This window comes from Magallana gigas, chromosome 5, assembly GCF_963853765.1.
Source record: "Magallana gigas chromosome 5, xbMagGiga1.1, whole genome shotgun sequence".
In the NCBI taxonomy this organism is placed as follows: domain Eukaryota; kingdom Metazoa; phylum Mollusca; class Bivalvia; order Ostreida; family Ostreidae; genus Magallana; species Magallana gigas.
Window position 1 is genome coordinate 15,402,039 of NC_088857.1, and position 14,896 is coordinate 15,416,934.

At 33.2% G+C, this 14,896-nt stretch overlaps 2 protein-coding genes across 4 annotated transcripts; one reads left to right on the top strand and one right to left on the bottom strand.

Annotated features, from left to right (window-relative positions):
* Nucleotides 1-1,235: 1,235 nt before the first annotated feature.
* LOC105332279 (peroxisomal trans-2-enoyl-CoA reductase) lies at nt 1,236-6,497 on the top strand. 2 transcript variants are annotated; one of them, XM_066084186.1, is made up of 9 exons: nt 1,236-1,395; nt 1,549-1,682; nt 1,806-1,971; nt 2,514-2,595; nt 2,737-2,833; nt 2,985-3,089; nt 3,699-3,813; nt 4,805-4,961; nt 5,942-6,497. In XM_066084186.1, exons 1-9 carry the CDS (start codon nt 1,269-1,271, stop codon nt 5,964-5,966), a joined length of 1,008 nt encoding a protein of 335 aa, XP_065940258.1. In that variant the 5' UTR covers nt 1,236-1,268; the 3' UTR covers nt 5,967-6,497. The 2 variants fall into 2 exon arrangements, with proteins under 2 accessions (XP_065940258.1, XP_011433123.3); XM_011434821.4 differs by lacking the exon at nt 4,805-4,961.
* A 766-nt stretch (nt 6,498-7,263) lies between these two features.
* On the bottom strand, nt 7,264-14,037 carry LOC105332278 (3-hydroxyisobutyryl-CoA hydrolase, mitochondrial). Of its 2 annotated transcripts, none has more exons than XM_011434820.4 (12): nt 13,981-14,037; nt 13,512-13,551; nt 13,233-13,269; nt 12,923-13,075; nt 12,393-12,477; nt 11,901-11,981; nt 11,628-11,680; nt 11,211-11,289; nt 9,540-9,772; nt 9,282-9,437; nt 8,692-8,830; nt 7,264-7,853 (listed from the first exon to the last, which is right to left on the bottom strand). In XM_011434820.4, exons 2-12 carry the CDS (start codon nt 13,523-13,525, stop codon nt 7,735-7,737), a joined length of 1,149 nt encoding a protein of 382 aa, XP_011433122.3. In that variant the 5' UTR covers nt 13,526-13,551; nt 13,981-14,037; the 3' UTR covers nt 7,264-7,734. The 2 variants fall into 2 exon arrangements, with proteins under 2 accessions (XP_011433122.3, XP_011433119.3); XM_011434817.4 differs by lacking the exon at nt 13,981-14,037 and adding an exon at nt 13,849-13,926.
* Nucleotides 14,038-14,896: the final 859 nt, after the last annotated feature.

Sequence of the window (14,896 nt, forward strand, 5' to 3'; positions counted from 1 at the left end):
TATTTTTCTCATATTTTTTAAAGGGGCATGGTCACGATTTTGGTCAAATTCTATTTTTCTGTTTTTATTATTTACAATGCTTTAGAAATGCAGTTCTAATAATCAAATGAAATTTAGAGTCATTCGTAGAGTTATAAGCAAGATACAGGGCTCACAATTTTTTGTCATGTAAACAAGGCTCGTGCCTGTTTTTGTTTACATAGGTTCAATATACCAGTCAATAATCTTTTTCCAGCTATCTTGTCTATCTTTTGTCTATATTTCTATTTATTTTAAGCATAGATAAACAGTTCCTAACGTTTAAAACAGTAGTTTTAGGTTTAAAACTGAAATTTTTACTTCAACGTTCAAAATGTAAATAAACGCTTTGTTTATATAGCGAAGAATTTCAAGCTCTGTAACTCGCTTAAACTCAACAAATGACAATCAAATTTCAGTGGCCTATTAAAAATGCTTTTCTGAAGCATTGTAGATATTAAAATCGGAAAAATAATTTTGACCAAAATCGTGACCATGCCCTTTTAAAATAAAAATATATACCCTCGATCTAATGCGGACACAAGCACCTGAAGTTATATATTTTTCTCATAAATAAAAAATATATACCCTCTACCTAACAATACACCTTAAATGTGTATGATCAATTAAATTGGTTTTTTATACAGTGTAAGAAATGTACATGTAGATAACGGCAGACCTGTACGTGTGGATGCGGACTACATGTACATGTATATGGATTAAGATTGCAATATCCAAACCTTCATGCAGTCCCGGTCGACATGTACAGTGACACGATAAAGAAGCCACTTTTGCTCAACAACCCTATGCGGTTATAAAATACATAGCCTACATATATGTAATTTATAATTTAGCAAATGAAAGAATCTCAAAGTGATTTTACAAACTCTCTGAAATACAGAGCATGACCCGTGTAGTTTTTTTTTTAAGAAAGGAGCATGATAATACATGCATAGGTGTTTGCATAGATTGGTATTCAAAAAAAAATAGTTTTGTTTTAAATGAAGAAATTTAACCCCCCCCCCCCCCTTGTTCTAACTCGTTTATCGACTCTCATCATATGCTCATGGAAAGTTCTGTCATTCATTCAACTGTAACGTGACTAACATACTTTTAATTAGTTGGCTGAATGACAGAGGTTAATCCTTTTTCAGACAGTTTGCGGAAAAATACAGTTTTGTTGTGTGTGACGTTGGTTCTTCTCTTTTGATCGGGATCGAGAAACACTATGAAAGTCACATGACATCACGATGGCGAGTACAACTGGAAAAGTCTCCAGTGTATTTAGGACGGGGTTATTTAATGGAAAAGTGGCGATTGTAACCGGTGGCGGCACTGGTATTGGTCGTGCAATTACACAAGAGCTTCTGTTTTTAGGTTTGGAACCACATCTACTCTTAACTATCGAATCAAAGTGGAAATTAATAAGATTATCTCTGATCAAGTTGATCTTGCGGTAAAAAAGAATTCTTACAGAATCTTCATGCTTTAAAAATTAAATGTTTAGACCATGCCACAATTAACTTTTAGGATGTAAAGTAATTATCGCGTCAAGGAATGAGCAGAGACTTGCTTCTGCTGCAAATGTGATTAGAAATCAAATTTCTAGAGACAGCCCAGCTGAAATTGCTGACATTCAGTGTAACATACGGAAAGAAGAACAGGTGCCAAAATCACAACACTTTTAGACAAAACTTTTTGTACCAGTGGTTAATAAAATGCATATGTTTAAATAATTCATGATTTATGAAATATGTAACTGACATACAATTATACTTGCCATTTAGGTTCAGAGACTAATTTCTGACACAATTAAGAAGTTTGGAAAAATTGATTTCCTTGTCAATAATGGAGGAGGGCAGTTTCCAGGTCCTGCATCATCTTTTAGTCTTAAAGGATGGAATGCTGTCATCGAAACAAATCTGACAGGGACATTTTTATGCTGCAGAGAAGGTATATAAATTAAATATTAATATGTACAAATGAAATAACTGTTGTAATAATATTGTAGATTCCTATTAAACATGAGGAATTAAAATATTGCAGATTTTAAAATATCGGTTTGATTTTTTGGACATATGTATACTAATTGAAACTCTGAAAAAATTAATTGGCAATTTTATATTTTCACAATTACATGTAATACAAAAAAGGGAGAATCACATAATCAATTACTCTTGTAAAATAAGGAATCTACAGTACATGTATACCATTTTGTGTGTTGAATTAGATTTAAAGAGAGAAAGAAAGAGAGAAATAAGAAAAATTAAATTTTGATATAGCAAGCTTCCATATCTAGAATATCATAAAGATATTGAAATGACTTGGAATTCCAAACCAGTTCAATTTTATTTCAAACTCTCTGGATATCTCAAAATTTTTGATTGGTCTTCCTATTATGAGGTTGTAGATAACAAAGATTAGGTTCGACTGTTTTATTGCCAATGTCCATGTTCAATATTATTAGTTGAATTTCTTGGGTTTTTTTTTTCTAGTTTATAATCAGTGGATGGGTGAACATGGTGGTGTGATCATTAATATTGTTGCTGATTTTTGGAAAGGATTCCCAGGAATGAGGTTGGACAAAATCTATACTAACTTCAAAAAGATTTTAAGTTTAAGTAATGCTTTAATTCACTGATGAGGACATTCAATTTTACAAATGTCCATACCATTTGGGTAATGTCAATATTTATCAAGTTCTTATGTTCCACTTAGTCATACTGGAGCCGCTCGTTCAGCAGTGGATAATCTGACTAAATCCTTGTCCATAGAGTGGGCCAACTCTGGAGTCCGTGTCAATGCAGTTGCCCCAGTAAGTAAAACTTTTTTTTCCTTTTTTTTTTCATCCAGCTGATGCTGTGACATAAATCCTAACAAATGAATTTTTTCTAAATTTGTTTTTTTTATTGTTTTTTTTTATTCCTCTTTTTATGTGGTACACTGTAGTGTTTAATCTACTTTAGGGCACGGTCTATTCTGCGACAGCTGCTGCAAACTACAGTGATAAAGAATTATTTAGCCGAGCCATTCCCTCTATCCCAGCTAAACGATTAGGAACCCCTGCTGAGGTACATGCATGTTTAATGTAAAATTATTGATACCGCTCAATTTTCCTGAATTCCATTGGCACCTCTTGCCCACAAATGTCAATCCTCAATGAATCATGCAACTAAATAGTAAGTAAATTCACAATACTACCTACATGTCCTCAAATCTGTTGAAAAAAACTGTCAGTCCATGAAAAATCAGCCCCCACAAATTTTATTAATTTAAAAAATTATTCATTATATTTAATTGATTTAAGAGTATTCATTAAAGAAAAATGATTGCATTTCTAGATTTTATATACTGTAGAAGCACATATTTTCGCCAATGGGTCAAAATTTTGTTGTTTTTAAACCAAACGTACGGTAATCTCTCTGTATTCGTTAATACTTGGGTTAAAAATCCGTCATGGATTTAATTTTGTTGATGTGTTTGCTGCCAACAAAAATAACGAAAATAAATCCTCAACAAATATTTCTGCTCTAACATAAATGTATTGATCTGCTTTGGTGTAATTCATTTGCAATTTGAAGACATACTGCTTATGAAAAAGAGTACCCAGTATTAAGTCTAGTAGCTAATAAAACAGCTAAAGAGTATTCTTAGTTTTTTTGTAACATGAATTTTTGTAGATTTCAGCAGCTGTATGCTTTCTATTATCGCCTGCTGCAGCTTTTATCTCTGGAGAAACACTGAAAGTTGATGGTGCAGCTAGTTTGTACAGATCCGCTGGCTGGGAAATCCCAGGTAAGCCTACAGAGAAATGATATACAATAATCATGATAATGTACATCACGACAGATTGTAGCACAACTGAGCGTGCAAACTTGATTTTCTACAGTCGTCTATAAATTAATCTATTTTAATTCTCCTTTAACTTCCCTTTTTGGTAGCGTAAAACAAATGTCCTGTTAGAACTATTTTAACAAGATCTTGGACTTTCAGTTTGACGTAGCTATCTATTGCTTGCATCAAAACAAGTGAAAAATGACGCGGTTTCAAGTGAAATGTGCACTGATTGTGTAGTATTAGCTCAAAAGCCGGACAAATCTTGTTGATTTCAAAGAGCCATGGCTGAGTGGCCAGCAAAGAAATAGACAGGCCTACGTACGTCACATTGCTGTTTGACACAACTACCCTAAGTCCAAGCTCCTGTAAAAATGGTTCTATCAGAATCTATTAACAAATTTATTCCGTTTTAGTACATACTAACAATTTACAAAAGAATAGGTCACTTTATAACTCTGACTCTCGAACTACTTTCTCACACTCGCGCTTTCACCCATATATATACCGGTACAACAAGTGAAAAGCTGTCAATGTGACAGCAAACCGGGTTTTCTTTTAAGTAAACTGTATCCATAATCCATGTCAACCCGTATCCAGTGAAATGGAGTACCCTACATGTATATGCAACATTTTGCCAAAAATTGACTAAGTTCAAAAGCTGGTATTTTTTCGATAAATTATCGGAAATCAAAATCCTAGCGATATGCACACCTCTGATATATGTACAATTGATCTGCAAAAGAACAACTTCCTATCTTGAGAACTGTAGGAGGAGTTATCCGTACAATGAGGGTTCCCTATATGCAATATTTTGCCAAAAAATGACTAAGTTCAAAAGCTGGTATTTTTTCGATAAATTATCGGAAATCAAAATCCTAGCAATATGCACACCTCTGATATATGTACAATTGATCTGCAAAAGAACAACTTCCTATCTTGAAAACTGTAGGAGGAGTTATCCGTACAATGAGGGTGCCCTTTTGGCAGCCGCCCGCCCGCCATTTTCACCATTTTAATAACCGGATTTTTCCGTTGGAAAACCCGGTTAAAAATGGAGGCAGCTCCACCGGAGCCTCTAGAACCCAGCAGAACCTCAGTAGCTGCCGGTCAGTTATTACATATTATATATACACATGATTTTATTGACAAATCACTCTCTACAACTTGTATTTGAATAGAAATAATAAATTATTGGGAATGTGCAATTGATACATTTATTTTTTTTACATTCCTAATACACTCTAAGAAATCACAATCTAACAATCCGAGCTGATATTTACATGGTATAATGGTTTCACATGAAATGGGAAATATTTGTTTTTTTGTTTCACTGGCATAAATCATTATCATTTTTTGGCAAGTTTCAAAGGATTGCATATATTTAAAGGTTTGATGCTTTTGTGTAAAAAAAAAAAAAAAAATACATGTGCGCAGAATTTTACACCTGATTAATTTTTTTTGAAAATTGGGAAAAAATAAAATCCCATTTAAAAAGTTCCTTGAATTACAAGACGGTAAGAAATAGAATTCATATGGTTTGCATCTCCCAATTTTAGTGGTGTCCAGAATTTTGGTGGAGTGCATTAAATATGAGTTACCTTCCTTTATACATATCTATAAAAACCCCAAACACATGAGTTGTATTTTGCACAAATGTGAACATGTGGCTTTTGATTTTTAAAATCCTAATTCATAGGCTTCAAGACAATTTTTTGTCTGAATTAATACATGTAAGAAGATTATATGTGAAAATTATTGTTGCCATTACAATTTACATCATGCATCTCTTCTACTCTATTGTACATGTAGCTTGTTCCCCCAGGGGAAAAGACTTCTAGTTTTCTAGGGGGGGGGGGGTGTGTGATAAAACACAGTTGTTACTATATATGTATTTATAAAGTGAAGTTTATAATTTAGTATGTTTATATAAGGAAGTAACAAAAACTGTCTCATCTTTCATCTAAATTATAAACTCAATCAAACAATACAGAGGAATGATTAAACAAAAGAAATTAAAACCATCACAGAAAACCCAACAGTTGCATGCATGAACAAATCATAAATATTTGTTCCTGATCCATTTTAGATCACAAGAATATACCTGCATATGACTGGGAAACAGATGAAGATGAAAGGAAACCAAAACCAAAGCTTTAATATAACAGCAACAGACAGGTCCGGTTTTCTCATCTGGATTTCACATTCTGAACAAAAATTGGGAAAAGGTGTCTTTCCTAATTGAATAACTGTGATTTGAAATGTCCAAAAGTATAAGTCCATGTAACTTTTGGATGAAATTGTATGTGCATTTTATAACCAGTGACTAGGTGTATCTGGCCTCCAATCATAACTCTATGCATATAAATGTACACTTCATACTGTTATTTTAATTTGTATGAATTGAGTGAATGAATTTCAATTCTTGAATGCTGCACATACATGTATTATCTTGCATTTGCCCATGTTACTCAGTGATTATTAAATCACTAGTTTGGATATACTTCTAATGTTTAGTTAGTGAGAATTATTTGACAGCTAGCAATTTGTGTGGGGAGACAGTTACAGCTCATGTACTGGGGTAACTGTAAATGCTTGCACTAAAACACTTGGACATGTTGTCATTAAAAATTTTATAAAGACTATATTGGTTTTATTTTCTTATTTTCAATTAAGCTACACTAGGCATATTTAATAGTGCTTTATGATCTTTTTTCGCTTGAATGATGTGTTGTGAGGTTCCATAAATGGATTTGATGTGAACTGTGGATTAATGAGAATGTGAGATAGAAATACATGTAAATGATTTTATCAAAAGGGCCATGTCATCCTGTTCCTTAAAACTTTTTCCTCTCTGACATGTGCTCTTTGTTTCAAAGTGTCGTATTCCGACTTTTTACCCTGCATCTGTGTATCTTCTTATCGTGTACAATATATTCACAAAAGAATCTAATCATCGCTAATAGAAGAACTTAATTTGTGTTAACAATGAAAACTAAAAAGGACATTAGTTAGGATGAAAAAAAAACAAAACTAGTCTTTGAACATAAAGTAAACAAAGATCAACAGTCAAGTGCAATAGGCGACATACAAACGCATAACAGGGATAAGTTATGGAAGATCAAATAAAGACATGAATGAAGGGTGTACATGTAGTAGCAAGCTATGAACAAATCTTTCAACTCTGAACCATTCTGACGTTAACTTTTTTTTGAAAAACTTTCTTTTCAAGAAATATGAAATACCATATCTTTATCAAAGAAAATAGAATATAGAAGGCTTTCTTTTAAACAGATCTCTTTTTGTCAAAGACTTGAACACAATTCGTACAATATACAGATAAATTGCATATCACCTCAATCCCTGTTGATAAATGAAAAGACATTGCTTTTTTGAAATTTTGTATTCATTACACATTCATTAACACATTGACAAATACTGCATGTACATGTATGAACATTGAAACAGTCCTTCATGTACATCATATAATATTTTGTCAACTAAAATTAAACATGTTGTAAATAAACATCATTAATACTTGTATGCCATTTTCTATTGAAGTTAATGTTTAAATAATTGACTTTATTTAATACCTAGGGACATATAAAAGAAAACAATATCTCAAATAATCAAATAACATATAATGTTTTTTTTTTAAAATTGACAACCAATAAACCAAAACAATTAACTAAATTACTTTAAATCAAAAGTGTACAAGTCATATATAAAGGTTAAAAGGTTAAAAATGTTGCATTTCGTCGTGAGTGAAATTCCAACTTCTCACATTTGAAATACATCGTACACTATATAAAGAGCACCTGAGTTCACATGGCTTTTATTAGAGAGTTTTGATTCTCATTTAAATATTCTCATTATTTATTATTATAATTTTAATTCCCTCTCTTCTGGTAAAGGTGAGAAGTACCAGTCCACTTTCTGTGGGGTCACTTTTTCTAAAGTCGCTGGATTCCACTTTGGACTCTGATCTTTATCTACTAGAACTGAATAAAAATACAATGTATCAAAGATTTTGAAATCATTTCTTTTAATTATTCATGTATAATGTCCAGTAAATATACAGGGATATTATGAAACTTTGAAAACATGGATGCTTACTTTTGTTAAACATGTTTATAGGATAAAAGGATTAAAAGTTTCATCTTGTGTATAAGGAATATAATCCTGGGGCAAACATTATGATTCAGCTTGAATATTCTCAATACTGGTTTCTAAAATTTCACAATTTTATGACATTTCCTGTGGAACAATTTTGCTTGTAAAATAAAAATCTACCCCCTTGAGGCCATTCACAATAGTCATTGTACAAACAAACTTGAAACTTTTATACTCTAAGTGGTTTTAATATTCCACGATGTTAAAATTTCACAATTTCTCTAAAAGTACCAATCACGTTAGTTTTAATTTTACCCTCCAAGGAAACCAGTTGATCAAAGTATAAACAATAAAACATTTTAAAAACTTATGTTAATATTTACGAAGGATTTAATTTTGAGGAAAAAAGATAAATCATGAACATAGTGAAATTAAAATCATCGTGATTATTTGCCAATCTATAGTATACCAGCTTTCTGCAACATTAACTTTTTCCAGCTATTTCTGATACAAATTTTGACCCCCTTTGGATTTTTCCTGAGCCCTTTAAGTTAAAGTTTGAACTCTAAAGCCCTTCCCCACATGATGCACCGTGCAAAGGTTTGGCTCTGTGGACTTAGACAAGACGATGAAAATGTGAAGAGTAAATACCGAAACAATGACAAATATTGATCAGAAAAGTTGAGCCTTCAGCTCTGGTGATCTACAGAGATTAGGCATTCTTACGTGCTCTAACACCCTCGTAAAAGTCGTGGTCCTCTACACAGTGCTGACTAAGTCGGTATTCCATGACAAGAACATCCTGCAAGGTCATCGTCTCTGCCTCAAGAATCTGTCGCAGGGTTATTTTCATTGATGTAGGGGACTACAAATGTTCAGATTTTTAATTTTTTAAGAATTGTTTAAAAATCTAGAGAAACACATTATATGCAATATATAAAACACCAAACACAATCCTTAATCAAAATTAAACATGTATTTACACCAATATACATGCATGTATAAGTCTCATAAAACGTTGTACATTTATGTTTCATACTGTATAAAGGTATACCTGTTTTATTTTTGCCCCTTTTGCCCTTGTTGTCAACGGGAAAATTTAAGACTGGACTTAATGCAAGCTCAAATTATCTCTCTTATAACACAACTTTGTCTGGGCAAATTCAAACATGGCAAAAATTTCTTCAAGTAATAAGGGCAAAAATAACATGGGCGAAAATATACAGCCCGTATATACAGTATTTGTTTAATATAAATCAAATGCAAAGGAATCTTGAGAGTTTACAATGCACTGCACTTCTTTTCCTTCTTTATACCATTTTGCTGAGTGTATCCAGCTGTTTCTTGGCCCATTCTGATCCCTCCATTTTCAAATTGTGTACGATTTCTTCAACTGTGTCGCCGTTGAACAGCCTGTCAATCTCCTCTATATGGGGCTCCAACACAAAATCTGTATCCGGTATGTCTGTGCTCTATAAATACACACATGTGGATACATTATTATTCATATCCATCTTTATAAAATGAAAAAATGAAATGCTGGAAAATTGACCCCAAAAATTGTTGCTACCTACCATGCTTTGGTACTTGTCCAAGACTTCCCCTATATCATGAGCACGTGCATTTTCCATTGCTAACAGGGATTTTTCTAAGTCTGCTAATTTATCTGACTGTACAAAATGAGTAGCCACCCCAGCTTTCAGCACATCTCTGCCTTTTAGTCTGAATCCACTGAGGGCCAAGTAAACCCCCAGTTTGCCTCCTAGTCGCGGCAAGAAGTACCCTCCTCCAACGTCAGGAAACAGACCTATAGAAACATACCAGTAAGTGTATAACAGACGGGTATGCGGGAGTCAGGTGTGCACAGGTATTGTCCATCAGTATCTTGATACGTCTTCCATAATTATATGTTTGATGATGTAAATTAAGCTCTGGGGAATATTACTGACTTTATAAATACTGTAAATTCCTAATTTAACGCAAGGAATTAATATCCGTGTAAAATCGTGAGAAGCCCGTCTCGTGAATTCTATAATCTCGCTTTCAATTTTGGAACACATGTAAACTACATGTACATGGAACTATGATAAAATTTCGACATTTGCGATTTTTTATGTTCCCGCGATTTGATGGTAAATTATTGAATCGCGGAATTAAGTACTCGCGTAAAATAAGGGCGTAAAATAAGGAATTTACAGTACTGGTATACATTTTCCAATTATCTAATGAACTAGCTCCCACAAAGTCCAATTTTTTCAGACCGGGAGCAACAGACCTGCAGATACTAATAAAATTAACAGACTTAATTTAATCTAGACTTAATGTACATGCAGTACCGATCAGACCCAACCTAACAGAACGTAAACCCCAACTAAACCCTGGGTTTACTTTTGGGGTTTACTTAAGGTTTACTAGAGTAGACCCAGAGTAAACTCTGAGTAAACCCAAAGGAAAGCCAGAGTGGCAAAAGAGAGTAAACCCTGATCAGGAATATACCCCTAAAAGCAGATGCTGCAAGTGTATTTGGAATATAGAAGGGGCTGGATTAACAGGTAGTAGGATGGTAAGATAAAAGACGGGTCTGCTTCACACTTCAGTGTGTACAGTGGACCCAAAAAGCAAACCCAGAGTAAACCCATTGTAAACCCTGAGTGGACAAAAGTTTTCATAAAGCAGACCCAGAGTAAACCCCCGAAAGTACATGTGTAAACCCGGGGTTTAGTTGGGGTCTGCTCTGGTATTAGGTTGGGTCTGATTGGTATTGTACAAATATGTGTCATTATGTGAGGTGTGTAGAAATTTCACCGTTTGTAGGATGTTTCAATTTTGTTACCTTGATCGACTGTTTTCATTCTCATTGCACTTATATGTATATTCAATTAAGAAATAAACAGCAATTCAAAAAGTTCACCAAAATATGTACTTGGCTTCTCAGATGATTTGACCACACATCAACCAAGTTCATATCCCATGCAGTGAACTTTTTAACATTGCTGTTTATTACATATATTTACGTTTGAGAATGGCAAATCATTGAGAATCAATAATATAACAATATTTTACATTTACAATATTGCAACTGTCAAATGATGAGTGTGTGCCATAATCATTGAGATATCATAAATTTGTAAAAAGTTCACAAAAAATTGATTGTTTTCGCCATCGAATAGGTTCATATAAGGAAGCGTATTTGCAAATGTTAATATTAGTATTTAATAATTATTAAGTGGAAGTGCATGCATTACCTATGGCTGTCTCTGGCATTGCAAACAATGTTCTCTCTGTAGCAACCCTGAACATTCCATGCACTGATAACCCAACACCCTGTCAAAATAAACATATATCAAACAACATTATACAAGTACACCTGTAAACCAACTTTCATTCACAGCAACTTTATGTCATGATTTACTGGGTCTAAACTGGCTCGTGGTGACTAATTCTCACAATTGAGAATTCGATTATTTCAAAATAAATATACCAGAGACCTTTGATTGTTGCTTTGCGGCAGAAATATTCACATCAACAAGGCTCTTGTGAACCTCACAAAATATTCTAGCAGGCGAATAAAAGTTGGTTTACAGTATTCAGTTACAGTGTATGGGCTGTCAAAATTCCATACCACAGCTACATTTACATCTGTATAAGCTGTTTGTACTTACCCCTCCCATAGTTATACCATCTATCAGTGCAACGTATGGGATTTCATATGTGCCTGGAGAGTAAATCAACAAATGTTTTTAGGTATATATTTTTAAATAATATTCTTATCATAGGAACAAATTAACAAATCCTCACTGCCAGAAATCCAAACAATAACAACAATTAACAAATCAACAACATAATGAAAAAAAAAATACCAATGTTGGCTTTAAGCAGTTATTTTGTTTTTGATATCTTTTGAAGAATTATGAAGCAATGCTTTCAGATCTTACCAATTTTGTTATTAAGCATGTATTCCTCTTTAAAGAAATCTTGAGACAGTCTGTCACCAACTTTCCCTGCCTCTGTAACAGCTGCAGAACAAAAAAACAAACTCCTCCTTTCAAGTTTAAATCATAACTTAATATGGTTTTCATCATGCTCAATTTTAAAAAAAAGTTTCTCTATTAACAATCAAAATTCATAATTTCATAGTAGATTATGTTATAAGACTGGTCCCCCTTGGTCTAGTATCAGTGAAGCATATACTGTAAACCAACTCTTATTTGCGTGTTAGAAATTTTCGCAAGGTTCGCGAGAGCCTCGTTGTCGCGAATATTTCTAGCCGCGAACCAGTCTTTATCATATGGTTGTTATAACAAAATACGGGTCTGGATAAGGCTTGGACGCGAACATTAATTTAGTCGGCGCAAACCAGTTTATTGGAAGTAAATCGCGAATACACATATACCAGCATGGTTCAATTTAAGAAACATGTTACAGACCTCTGATATCACCCCCAGCACAAAATGCCTTATCCCCGGCTCCTTTAATAATCACCATTGTTGTGAGAGGTTCATTCTCCCATGCCTGGAAAATAAAAACATTGCAATCAAAATTATTCGTCTACATATATATTGGACATTAATATCACAAGCATTATTGTGCAGCAGTGTGAAAAGAGGCCCTCAATGTCTTTCTTCATCTTACATGTACATACTGTATAGTGTATATTTACATTAGTATTTGCTTACTTCCATCAATACAAGTAAAGAAAAATACCAGCTGTCACATGACATTTTGAAACTGATAAGGGCTAACTGTAGTATTTCTATAGATAGTTAACGTATGAGACAAGACTTTTGATAAATGTGTAAGAAATAATTCACTGCCAATACAAGCATACTGAAACAAAGTAAACAAAACAGAAAAAACTTCATGTACAATGTTCAAATAAGGTTGCTCAAATTCATCAAACAAGAATGGTTTATTAAGAGTTCAAAATCAAGTTATGTGCGGATAGTGTATTACTCACTGTTAATTGTGGATGAATCTTCCTGATCATGGAAAGGTTCAACGAATTCAGAACTTTTGGTCTGTTGAGAGTTATCACCCCCTTAGTGTCGATTGTCTCTAATATCACATCATCTGGTACTGATGTACTAAAGTTGTACGATGAAGTCATTTTCTAGACAGATAAAAAAAATCATCAAAATTTTATAATAAAATTAAAGACGGCAATAAAAGATTTTTATATATTCAAAATTTATGTTTAAAAATCAGCTAGTTGAAATACCATTAAATCATTATTTAATAAATTGATGCTAAATATGATATGTACTTACAACATGCTGAAACACCACTGACAACCGCTGGAGACTTCTATAAACATTAATTATATTTTTTTATGAGTAAAAAACAAATGATGACAAAATGTATGAACATCTTGGGTATTCTTATATGATTCTATTAAAACATAAAACGACTAAATATCATTTAATGTGTCTCATAAATCTCTGTGTTGGGAAAGAAAAATTAAAAATTGTTTAAACTATCAAATACAAAAATATCTCGTTACAGTATTACATAATCAAAACTCCATAGCGTGAAATTTGATACCATACCGTCTTATGAGCATGTCTGTGTTCGAAGTACTTTCAACGTCTGAAAGAACAGATTATATAGCTTTAAAAAGCAAAGTGTTGGTGCATACGGCAATTACACTTTGCTTCAAAATAGCAAAGAAACTAAATAAATATGTTTGCTAAATATGTAAAATGACCAGCAACTTAGCGTGTTCGGTAATTATTCCTTAGTTTTTAGCTGTTACACTGTACACAGGGGCTCGTCATGTATTTTATTGTATAGAGGTGGTAGATATAAAAGGTTGAAAAAACTTCGTGACGAGCCCCTGTGCACTGTACGCGTCGGATTATAATTCTATCTTAAATAATTTCTTACTTTTCATTCCTTAAGCATAAATAACGGTACACTTAAAAGCCCACACTATTAAAAAATCTACCCTGATTTAGATGTTAGTCGCAATGTACTGAATAGATAAGCATGCAAATATTTGGGGATCTCACTTTTTACCTGATGAAGGACAAAGAACTCTCCGGTCAATGAAGATAAGTTTAGTGGCCAAAATGACTAAACGAAGAACCGATGGATGATATGGCTGAGAAATATGAATCCGAAAGGACATGCTTTGCATATTGAATGAAATGCAATCTTATAACTTATGACATAATCGTAACAGATGAATCATATATCTATTCTCATAAAAAAGTCGTATTCAGAGGGCTTATTTGAATAATAATAAAAATATTTTTGTTAATAACCCGAATTCAGGTTATATTCAGTGATTGCAAATGATAAAAACCGCAAAAAATAATTTGCAGGGAAACGCGGAATGTTTTCTGCTTATGGTGACGGAGTTTGGGTATTCGGGGATATATAGGAAAAAAATCTATAGGTGATGTGATATCCATGTAGAAGACCTTTCAGTCGACATTCAGTTGACTGAATGGCAGAGCTTCTTCCTGTGATTCAAACACCTCATTGGCGGATCCAGAGGGGGGGTTCCGGGGGTCGGAACCCCCCCTTTCTCTGGGACATTATGAATATTTTTTAAAACGTTTAATGCCTACTTAAAGGCAATTTTTCCCATTTATAATAGAAATACTGTTATTATCTTAAATAAATGCTTTTAAAATTGCACTGCGTCCCATAATTTTGTTCTTACATGAAAAAAACTAATCGATTTTTTATCGAAATAAAGTACATTGTACTCCCCTTCAGCATCTGGTGTTTACTACACTGAGTAAACATAAGGAAAATTAAAGCAAAAAAAAATACATAAAATTAAGCAGTATCGCTAAAAACACAGTTTTATAATAACATCCACAATGTATTTTCTACTCTATTTCTTTAAAAAAAATTGATTATAGTTCATATACAGTTTTGAACTGTCAAGCCATCGAGTAAAACGACGTTCAAGTACGAGTAC